General features: G+C 38.4%; 1 protein-coding gene across 4 annotated transcripts in view; it reads right to left on the bottom strand.

Moving 5' to 3' along the window:
* nbr1 (NBR1 autophagy cargo receptor) overlaps nt 1–12,102 on the bottom strand; it is a 56,273-nt gene that overhangs the window by 15,365 nt on the left and 28,806 nt on the right. For 2 of the 4 annotated variants that reach the window (XM_033035264.1, XM_033035263.1), the window contains exons 15-21: nt 10,381–10,488; nt 7,914–8,042; nt 6,917–7,051; nt 5,740–6,106; nt 4,053–4,159; nt 1,649–1,727; nt 420–519 (exon numbers count right to left, since the gene is read on the bottom strand). In XM_033035264.1, coding sequence (XP_032891155.1) covers nt 420–519; nt 1,649–1,727; nt 4,053–4,159; nt 5,740–6,106; nt 6,917–7,051; nt 7,914–8,042; nt 10,381–10,488 — 1,025 coding nt within the window. The remainder of the gene's footprint in view (nt 1–419; nt 520–1,648; nt 1,728–4,052; nt 4,160–5,739; nt 6,107–6,916; nt 7,052–7,913; nt 8,043–10,380; nt 10,489–12,102) is intronic. The other 2 variants (XM_033035265.1, XM_033035266.1) reach the window with 2 other exon arrangements.

The raw sequence follows: 12,102 nt of genomic DNA, 5'->3' as shown, positions 1-12,102 counted from the left end.
GCGCGTACAGACCCGTGCCTCATCTGCAGCCCGGGTCGAGCCCGTGTCCCCGGCGCTGCCGAGCCGCCGCTGGACCCCCGCCCCGGTCTTTATTAAAATCTGACAATACGCACTTTAACCACGTGTTTTTTTCTATTACAAATCTCATATTATGGAGTACGGAGGCAAATAAATAAATGATGGGTCTTTGTCCCAAACATTATGGAGGGCATTGTAGATAAACAGGGAATGCAAATACAAAGTAGATGGGAGTACTACTTCCAGCAGAGACTTAGTGGTATTTCAGGACTCAAATTTATTTTAATTGCCAGTGTAATGTCATTATTAGCATAATGGTTACATTAATCTTAGAGTCATGAACATAGTGAATTGTGCAAAAGCACAAATGGTTTCATTAAAGAATATTGAAAGATATATACCTGTACCACATTGGCGTCGCCTGCAAAAAGGGCTTTATAGGCAGAAGCCGCCACAGACAGGGCTCCCTTCACTAGCTCACCAGCAATGCCACTATGGTGTCTATAATGGAAATCAAACAAAAATAGAAAGCAGACTTAAGTTTGTAAAAGGATTTGAATTTGAATCACTAATCAAACTTGAAGATGGGGCAGTTAGAAAAAGGCTCCCTATTATCAAACCATTTGCTTTCTCTGGAAATCTTGGGTTCAGTGCAGAGGTACTGATATCCAGGCACTAGTCGCCTTCTATTCGTACCCCTGCCACCCCCCAATTAGCCATTTCACATACAAAAGCTGGGGAGAGTATTCAATGTCGAAGATTATAACATATACTTTCTTCTTCCAAGTTGTCCATGTGTCAAGAGAAAGAAAACTGTTTATCTTTAAGATGGTATCATAGCCCCTCCTATCTTATGCACTGATGACTATCGATTTTATGTGCTTAATTTACTGCAGTGGGACAAACCCAGAGCGACTGCAGTATAGGACAGAAACTACTGAGGAAAGATCAATAGTGGGTAATGTTTTTGTTACAGTTTGGATCTCTGATCTAAAAACAGACCCATTTTTTACTATGATCAAAGGCCCATTTAGTACGGCTCAAATTTTAGGGCATGCATGATCCCAGGCGTTGCCAATATGTTGTTAACTGTTGGGTAGGACAAGTGCCCCTTGGCCCAAATGAGCCAAGTAAAGGAGAGGAGGCAGTGGAGTAAAACAGACAATGAAGGGATTAGCTTCTAAAGGAAATGGGTGCTTGATGAACATTTGGTGGTGAGGGGAAGGGGGCAGGTATAAATCAAGGATTCATGCACTAGCGTTCAAGAACAGGAGGTACAGCTCAAGGGCTAGGAGAATCACAAGGCTATGCCTTGACAAGGGAAATGAATGACCAACTTTACAGGAATATCAAGTGTAGCATCAATAAAACATGGCCATCTTAGCATGGCCACCAGCCATCAATGAACAGTCACACTGAGAACAACACGGCACAATTTTCTTTACAATGTTCCAAAAGTACATGATTGGATTTTATCCACAAAAGTAAACTGCAACAAAAAAGCTTAATGTCAACTTTGGATTAGGTTGTACAAACCATATTCCTTCCAAAGCCCCAAGAATAAAGGAATCCAATGTATATGCTAAGTTTTGATGAATAGAAAATATACATAAGCAGACAGTGTTGTCACCTTAAATGCGGGCACTGGAGTGGTTTGTTATTCATGATCCTTGGTACCTCTGCACATTCCACTTCCAAAATCGTGGACACTGTGAACAGACACCACAACAACGATAAAATAGTAAGAAGACAACTTAAAAACAAAAAGGTTTATTGACTGTACACTGGAAGAGCGATCTATTCTCAATCCAATAATAAAATAAGTTCATTTATAGATGCAGTTTTAAACAAGCATATTATTTTTTATTGAATGTGATTGAATTGAAGGACAAATAACAGAACATATTGGGCCCAAGTTAAGATATATTTGAGTCAAATCTGAAATACCCAGCTGTTAATCTGTGGACAGTGTTAACATTAAGTTTTCTTTTCTATATAAAATCTTAATATTTGTATTATTTTCAGGGGATAAATTGCACCAGATATTTCAAGCATTAAATTGCATTTGAAGTAGCCAAGTTGGGATGTTAAATTGAAACATTGCCCCAGCCTGCATTTAATGTAAGATTAACGTTTGAAGCTTTTGCAAAAAATAGCCATGCGAGGGTTGAAAAGCGGATGTAACTGACAGACCATTAAAAAAGGCTACTTGTATTTGGCGACAAACGTTTAAGACAAGATCCTTTCTAAACAAATAAGTAAATTTGTATTTGCAATAGTTAAATACCATTTCAAGAGCTAACAATGACCTATTACTTGTTCATTTGTAAAAACCGTCCGTTTTAAATTCGTTTTTTTATAGTTTTTAGTGAGTCCTGTTTTTTTGTTTGTAGGGGATATGGTCTTTTAATGTGGGGGGGGGGTAGGTGTAACCAAAGATCTTATAGCAGAGCTCCGCTATAGGATCTTTGGGTGTAACTTTATTTCTAGGTCCCTACCTGGTCGGTGTGGCAGCCTTTTCTCCGGGCTGCCCGTCAACCCGTCCTCGTGGCCTACCTGCGGGCTTGGAGCACCGTTTCCTGGCGGGGACAACCCAGCACCTCGGCCTCGGCAGCGGCACAGCGTTGGAGGACTGGAGCGGAGCGGAGTGGAGCGGGCGATGCCTTGCCTGGGTCGCCGCGCTGGAGCTCTGGCGAGCTGGACCGCCGAGAGCAACAACTCCGGGCTGCGGGTCTGCGGAGCGCGGCGAGGCGGCAGTGCGGAGAGGCGGCAGTGCGGAGAGGCGGCAGTGCGGAGAGGCGGCAGTGCGGAGAGGCGGCGCCGACTTTTTCATCGGGAGCCTGGGAGCTCCAAACCGGCGCGGCCTTGTCGGCTTCGGCAGCCGCGGGCTCCAACCAGGAAGCGGCCGTTCCAGGTGGCCCATCCGCCGAAAGGACTCTCCCGACGCCGGGGCAACACCACCCGGTGAGAACGGCCAGGGACATCGGGCCTCCATAGAGGCAATTGCGGTGGCCTCAATAGGCCTGACTTTGGGGTGAACATGGGGTGGGGACTGGACATTGTGCCTTCCTCCACAGTGCTATCCACTGTGGGGGGATGATTTTTTTGTCTAATTGTAGTCCTGTAGGTCTGTGTCCAAGATGGCTGCCGTGAAGAGAGAGTGGACGCTTGCGCGCTTTGGCTGCCGCTGCTCTCTCTTCAAACACTGTGTTTTTGATTTTCTGTTTTTGGATTGAATTCTGTTTTTAATTTGTGTCTCTGTGATGTCTTTTTTACCTGTTCTATTCCGATTATATGTTTTTATTCCGATTACTATGTAAGGTGTCCTTGAGATGTCTGAAAGGCGCCCATTAAATAAAATTTATTATTATTATATTATTTGTTTCTATTGCTTTGAATAGAACTTAAAAAGCATCCGTTTTCAAACACCTCATCAAATCATCAATACATCTGTTCTGAGGACACCTAAAAGTAATAAATGCATTGCTACTTTGCCTCAAACTTTAAAAAAAAGTCATAAGACACAAGAAAGAAACAAGCAGTTCAATCATTCCCTTAGCGTGCTTCACCGTTCAGTAATATCATGACTCATCCTGCACCTTTACAAATTTATCGTAGACCAAATCCCACAATGCCTTTAAAAATCTACCAGTCTAAGTTCTGAATGCACTCAATAAGATGAAGTCCAAAAAAAATGACATGCTTTGTTATCATTTTCAAGTTGGCATCTTACCTTAGCATCTCCAGCCTAGTTCATCAGCAATTACTGTAGGACCAAAACTGCAAGCCAAGTTCAAGTCGGCACTAGGCTTAATGCTATTTTCCACTCATCCACTAAAATAATCTTCTGTATTCCAGATTTATTTCATACTTTTTTCACTTTTACTGCAACATTAACATGTTTACTGTAATATAAAGGCTTATTCTTAAACTGAAAAGTTGGAGCAAAAGAAACGAAAAGGTTGCGAGGGCAGCAAAAAACAAGATGAAGAGGCATTATGGTGACGGAAAATGTATTATTAGATCATGATTACCATTTTGTTGTTGAATAACAGGTGAATTAACTGGAGGATTCTCTGCCTCAAGTATTTCCGGCACATCAGGGTAAAGCTCGTGTGAATTTATAGTTGCACCATCATTCCTTCAATGACAGCAAGAACACAAAAGTAAATTATTTTTGCCCATGCAATTGACTTTCATTCAGAACGCAAATTAATTTGTTATGCAGACATAAGTTACCACAGATGCTGGTTTAGTTCGTACTACATTTGGTAAATAACTTACTGGCAAGTGCCCTAACCTGGCCTCATTCAATTTAGACCAGTTTAGTCATAAGGCTCTTGTATTCATGTCCCATGTGGGAAAAAAAAAAAAAAGTTTAATTTCGCAGCATTGCCTTCAGTCCAAATACAATGTTCTGACTGAGGTGTCTGAAGAAGAGCCCGAAACCAGGGCCTCAAACTGAAAAACGTCTGTCTATTCCCTCCACAGATGATGCCTGACCTGCTGAGTTCCTCCACTAACTAGTTTTTTCTTGTAATTCCAGGATCTGCAGTTTCTTGTGTTCCACAATACTTTCTTTCTGTCGGTGTGTAAATCATTCACACTTAACATTCATTAATCGTTTCCTTTTTTTGTTTTACAGATCTACAGAAGCATTTACCAATGTTTTCCCACTGAATTATGCTCATACCCTACTTTTCCATTCCTTATCAATTTCTGGGACATCTTTAATTACATTTGTAATTTCCATATCCAAAGGTTTAATGTTGTTTTTGGCAATGTTGTAAACCTTTTTCTTGATGTAATACTATTTTGATTTCTCATACGAGTCATGATTGTACCACTTTTCCTGAGGAGTTGATTGTACCTTAAGACATATTTGCCAGTTCACAACTTCTAGGTTGCTTCTTTTCGAATTAAATCTGCTTTCAGATTGAGCTGAATCTTTTACAACTTATGTATTTTAAAACTTATATATTCCATCATGCTTTAAACATTCTTCTCTAAGGGCCCCTTAATTATCAGGTTAAATAATCCCATTTTATTTCATAATTGTGGATCAAAAATTGCCCAGTTGCTCGAAATACTGATTTCGTTTTAGGGATGGAAACAGGCCCTCCCTGCTTCTTAATTCCAGCTGAACAGATTCTACTTCTGAATTTTGTGCCTAGATCCTCAATCTACCGCTGTTATCATATCATTTATTATCAGGGATATTCTGAACCTCGTCCATTTTGGCCATCTCGTCTAATAATTATTTCCCAACTTTGATTGCTTTGCAACCTCATCTCTCTATTGGCTATCAGAGTTAATTTACACCATTATTTCATTGTTACAAATAACTGCAAATTTGGGCCTTTTTCTTTTTGTTATTATTTTCTGAATTTAATATAAATGAATGCATAATCTGCTTTTGTGATCTCTCCCTTCCTGACAGACTCTGGTTATGATACATATTTCTGATGCAGCACCATTACCCTGAACTTTCTCTTACATCTCTACTTTTTACCCGACCTGATCTCTGCACCATACCATTTAGTTTGCAGCCTTTCAATTTCACAGCCCTGCTTCTTCCATTCACTAGGGCACTTATCGCAGCCCGATTAAAGATTTTGTGCCAGCACCCCAGAATTAAAATTTGGCCCAGAGCAATTTATGAGCCACACACTCAGCTTCTGATTTCACTCAAGTGCACAAAGAACAATTGAAAAACATTACCTTTGTTGGTGCAATGGAGCAGACACGACCTCTGGCTTAAGGAGCTCCATTTCCAGTGTCTGAGATATACACAATATATCATTAATGTTATGTGACTGAGGCTTATTTTCACAGACAGGGTTTTCACTCTCCGAGATTTCAAAATCAGATACCACTTCTATCTCCTCCTCCTCCTCCTCCATCATTTCTTCAGGCTGGGAAAGGGCAGAACTATACATCGATTCACCCAGAGGGCGACTGGTATCAAAACACTCGGGTAAAATGATAATGTAATCCTCCGAACAGTCAGAGGACCCCTGGCTTTCTATTTCATACTTTTCTTCAAAGCACTCATCGATACCATCAGTTGCATTAGTTTCAATGTTATCTGTGGGCCAAAAAAATAATAATAATTCATTCACTAATTGATACATCACTTCTAAATGCAATTTTCAAAAGATGAACATGGAGATCAATTATGATAATGATTCTTTATAAAATATTGTTCATTTATTAGATTGTATAATTATATAGAGCAATAAAGAGATGACACTTAGATAACAGTAGGCAGGACAGATTTCAGTCGTATTCAGTCGATTTAGAAATGATTTGCTAGACTAATACATATAAATGCCATATTGACTTCTGGAGCAAAGTTTGAGATTAAAGTTATATCTACTGGAGTTTAGAAGAGTGAAAATGCAAGTAGATTAAAATATACCAGATCTTGAGGGGAGGTGTGTCTTAGTGAGGTGGATGTGGAGAGGGTGTTTTGTCAAGGAAGAATTCAAAACTAGATATCACCAATTAAAAATAAGGGTCTACCAGTTCAAGACAGATGTTGTGATTTTTTCTCTCAAAAGATCATGAGTCTTCAGCAATAACCCCACAAAGAGCAGTGGAAGCAAAATCTTTAATGACTTTTAAGGCAGGTAAATAGATCTCTGATAAACAAAGGACTGAAGGATTACTGCTGGTGGATGGGAATGTGGAGTTGAAGTTTCTGTCAGCTCTGTCATGGTATTTTAAATTGCAGAGTAGACTTGATGGAAAAACATCCACAGATGTTGCCCGACCCATTGAATTTCTCCAGCAGTTCCACTTCCCTAAGTAAATTTGCTTCAGCCCCTTACTGCAATATCCTGTCATGGACTAAATAACATGCCTTCAAAACAACATCTATTGTTGCTCTGGTTACCTTTCTCCTGTGCCTCCTCTGTGCAAAGTTTTGTCTGCCCCATTGCAATAACTGTTGTCATAGCGCTTTCGTCAGTTTTCCATTCACTGCTACTAATATCAGTGCTGGAGATTTCTTGCGTTTCCTGGAAAGCGCCTGTTCAAATTAGAGATTAACAGCAACAATTGAATTTAACCAACTGTTTTTCTTTATTTTGTTTGTTTATACCAGCTCAAATAATAATAGCAGAAAATGTTAAAAGCTTCAAAGGTCTCTCATTTTTATTTCTAATATTCAACACATTTATGCAAGATTGAGAATTGGAAATGTTACTTTAAAAAGTGCTAAAATGTTCCTGTACCTGCTCCACACACTGGGACAGCATTAGGTCTTTATTTCTTTTCACTTAAAAAAAAATGTTGCATGAGAGGGGTCACAAAAAGACAGTTCATTGACATTTTGTGGGAGAAATATTTCTTTGGATTTTGTGTGACCAGCTCGCCAGAAGCAACATCTTTTTGCAGTTCTGATTTACTAATTCAGAATTTATATTTTACAGCAACTCTGAAACATATTCATGAAAGTGCCAACATTATAAAACTACTAAAGAAAACAGACCTTATCTTGTACATCTAAAAAGGATTTAAAATGATAACCCGTCTATTGATATTAATTTTAAATGATTATAGATCGATACTTTTAAATCAACTAACACCTTAAATGGAAACCAGAAGAAATTGGGACGTAGCACCAAAAAAAAAAAAAAAAAAAAAAAAAGCACTTTTCACCAATTAGAAATATAAATCGGATACCAAAACTGGAACAATGATGGAACATGGAGCAAAAGTAACCGGCTAAAGTAGTGAAACAAATAGAACAAATTCTGCCTGCAGGGCAACTTGCAGAGCTTAATTTTGTAGATCACAAATGGTTATACTTTCCACAGAAAACCAATGACGTTTAAGCCATCGTTGTTTCTGCCACAGTGGGCACTTATCCCTTACATATATATACTCACTGACTGGTTTACTCCTACGGCGTGGCAACAAATCAGGAGCCTCATCTAAAGCTAGAGAACGAATAACCGTCTCACAAACAAACTGAGTCCCACTGATGTCCTCATCGCCGTCCTCTAAATGAGGATGATCTATTGGGAAAGAGAATAAGACGCGAGTCAAAGACAAATTACATCAATTAACAAACCAAATTAATAAAAATGCAAATTAGATTGCCAATACTTGGAGAAATTGAAATATTCAATACAGAAATTTCAAAATACTGTCCAATTTAAAGTGTACACAAAAGCCGTCATTGTTAACTAGAAAGCCATCCTGTTTACTGTAATTATTAATTTTCAAATCATTGACATGATGATCAATGTTGGATAATAGCTACTTAGAGACTCAAGGAACTACATACAAATGCAGGAATCTTGAGGAAAACAAAGTGTTGGAGGAATGCAGCCGGTCAGGCAGCACCTTGGGGAGAATGGACAGACAACCATTTGGTTTGGGACCATTCTTCTGGCCCATCCAGTTTGATGGTGTTACTCTACAGTTATTCATGATGATAAAGAATCATCTATTGAATGTCTTTTTTAATAAATGTGGGTGACATTACCAATAGCGAACTGCCCTTATGATATTAAGAATCAATTACACAGTGATGATCCATGGGGAGCTGAGGGGGGGATAAAGTTCCTTTCATGCATAAAGGTTAATTTAACTTCAACTTAGACAATTATAACATTATTGATGCTAGCCCATTAATTACCAGATTTATTGAATTGAAATACACATTGTATTTTGTTGGATAGTTTCTCCTTCTTGTTCATCTGTCAAGATTTGATTTACAAATAAAATTGCAAAATAAACCATTACAATGAAAGCATGTGAATATATTTCTTACAAAGCAAAAGTAAGATTTAAAGATTTTTTTCCTCTGGTCTGCTCAGCTGCAGGAATGGTGAATGGAGTAAAATTTCCAGTCCAGATGTTTTTATTTTATTTTTTGAAAATAGAAAAAGAAAAATGCCTGGTATTCCTATTGAAGTCTTGATTGGATTAGTTCCACTGATTATCACAATTTTTTATAGGTCATGTTATTCTATTAAATTATTTTTGGCAATGTAGCCTGCAGAAATTCAGTGCATTGTCCTGACAATATTAGCTTTGTGTGAAAATCGGAGAAGGGAGGATGTGTTAACTAGAAATTCAATGGCTCTGTTCCTCCCACCCCCAGTGTCATGGAATGAAACATGGTAACAATCACTTCATGTCCCTTTGGGAATTTAGCTAGGCACACCAGGGTACCAGTTTTCCTACTGACTTTGGATGCAATGTCTGCAGCAGCACCACAACAACCACCATTTCTATGCAACGGTTCCTTTCAGAGAATCAGAAGCAAACTTGGAATAGTGGTCACTGGAGTGCCCATCATTTGGTTAATCAGAACAACTGAGTCTACCACCCCAGCATCAGACTACAACCACCAGGTAAATTAAATCCTTACCTTCATCTTAAGACTGCATGTCCATGGGACCCACTCAACCTGTATCATCCCCTACTTCATTCAATTCCAGATCTTAACCATCTGAGTTCTGGTCCAGAAATAACCATTTATCAATGCCAACCAGTGATTTTGCGAGAAGCCGATCTCCCATACTGATTATACTGGTCCTCAATTTCCCCCAAACTGAATTTGCTGGCCCCTGATGCTAGACTCAACAATATCCAAAGTATCAGTATAATCTATCACCAACTCCTCTTCCAAACTGCAGACCCATGAAGGTAAACTGAACACATCTCTCGCCACAGCACAGGGTACGTTGGCCAATGAACCACTCTGGTCGCCAATGGATTATCATGTAGTGTCATTTCAGCACTGGAAGCCAATTTGGCCAGTTGCACCCAGGACACTGGTGCTTCATCCATCTATAATCCACCATGTGGGAAATGAGAATTTATCTTGAAACTTAAAATAAGTCAGAAATTGACTGACGCCCTCAACTGTAATGGGGGAGGGGGGGGGAAATAAGCAAAAGCTGCAAAGGAGTGTTGAAACTATATTCCCTCCCACCCCCGATAAAATAACATCTGGTGTGAACAAAGGGTGGCGGCCAGCCTCCCTTTGTTCTGAATAAAATAACTAACAAAAAATACCAAAATGAAAGGCAAAGTGAAACTGCAGGTGCTGTAGAATAAAAAGAGAAAGTGCTGGAAACACCCTACAGTTCAGGCAACATTTATGGAGGGGATGCTGCCTCACTTGCTGAGCAATGCCAGCATTGTCTGCATTTATAACACCTGATTATGGATATGCAAGTCATGCAATTGTGATGCAAACACTCGAATGTTAATATAGAAGACAGATTCCACCTCAAGGGGATTTAATACCAGATAAGTTTTTCTTCTAACAGGAAAATAACTGCAATTTAAAATTTTGCAAGAGTACATTGTTCCAAAATCAAAAAAAGTATTCCATACCTAACCGTGATCTAAAGGTAGCTTCATTTTCCTCTTCAATCTGAACAAGACCAGGCCTCTCAATCAGTGGACCGTCATAGGGTAAAGGTGACATGCACGGGGTCATATCTTGGAAATAAATGTAGTATTTTAAATTAAACAGCTGCAATAACTAAATAAACCGATAATATAATTGATTTAAGTTACTTTTTGAAATAAGTTACTTCATATAGTAACAAATTACATCCATGCAACATCTTGAAACATTAAGAAGCAACAACACTTCATAAAATTAAAACATTGTAATACAGCAATACATAAAGACAAACCATTCAGCCTACTTGTTTTAATGTACATGATGCTTGAGCCTAGCTCAATCAAACTTTATCTAGCTCTCATACTCATCTATTCCTTTCTTCTTCATATGCTGAAGCCTTATATGCATTCATATTTTTCTGCAACTGCTCCACTGGGTAATATGTTCCACATTGTAAATACATTTGTCCTGAATTCCTAATTGTTATTGAAAACTTAATTACTAGCTTTGGTTTCATTCACAAATGGTAATATTTTCTCCACATATACCATATCAAACTTTTAACTTTAAGGAACTCTAATTTTAGTCACCCCTCAGCCTTCTCTGTTCCAACCAAAGAAGCTCTCATCCATTTTTATTCTACGAGATAAAGTCTCGTAGTTCTACCATATGCCACATAGTGGCTGGCAGAACCATTGAAATAACTTTTATGTAGCATAATGACAAATAAATACAAGTTTAACACACTGCCGTTTTATTAATTCTAATTCTTCAGATTTCTGATTTCCTTTGAGCAGGAAATTTGTCTGGACACAATGGATAATTTACAACAGAAGAGAAATTACAACATCTTGACCTGCTCCCTTTCCCACATCTTTGAGATGTGAGAGGAAACCGGATCCATGCAGTTACAGAGAGAATACACAAATTCCACAGAGCACCCAAGGTCAGGTATCTGGTGCTGTGAGGCAGCAGCTCTACCCACTTTACCACTGTGCTGCCCTGTATTTATAGAATACCCAGAATTTTTATTCTGCTCAATACCTTAAATTAAGGTAATTGCATCAAAACTTAAAGACCTTAGATAAAGTAGCTTAAAACATTTTAAATTCCCTTTAAAGTTTATTTTTAAGAAACCAGACGGGTCCATCTTTTCAAACCAACTAATGAATAACCCAAAACTTCTATGCACAGAATCTTGCTATTACCATTCAGCCAAAAGCCACAATGATATTGTAATAGATGTCTTGCCAAAAGACTTCAACTTTACATAAATAATTAAGAGTAGAACAGGGCAAATAAGAATATAGGCAATAACAAAATCCCCATATTTAGATGAAAGCATTTTTACTGCTTTATCCAAACCATTTAATCTCCACTGCCATTGAGCAAAAATCAATTTCCTATATAAAGCCCAAACAGCACGTTTTAAAATGTCAAAAAGCTCAGCTGTTCATATGGACATCAATGTGTATTAAAACAGAAGACAACTAACTGGTTTCTAGTGGAACTGTATGAACCACAGGCGAGTCTTTAGCATAATTTGGGCAATTATTTCATAATATTAGGTATATCGTAGCTCTGCAAACTGAATAATTCCAATAAAACTGACCCAGTTTTCTTTCTTTCACCTTAGAATGCTAATTTAAAAAAGATATGTATCTATAACGCACTAATATTTTAATAAAACATTTAATAACCCGAGG

This window comes from Amblyraja radiata, chromosome 16 (assembly GCF_010909765.2).
Source record: "Amblyraja radiata isolate CabotCenter1 chromosome 16, sAmbRad1.1.pri, whole genome shotgun sequence".
In the NCBI taxonomy this organism is placed as follows: Eukaryota; Metazoa; Chordata; class Chondrichthyes; order Rajiformes; family Rajidae; genus Amblyraja; species Amblyraja radiata.
The sequence above is the reverse complement of the archived record's forward strand: the minus strand, read 5'-3'. Positions and strand labels throughout refer to the sequence as shown.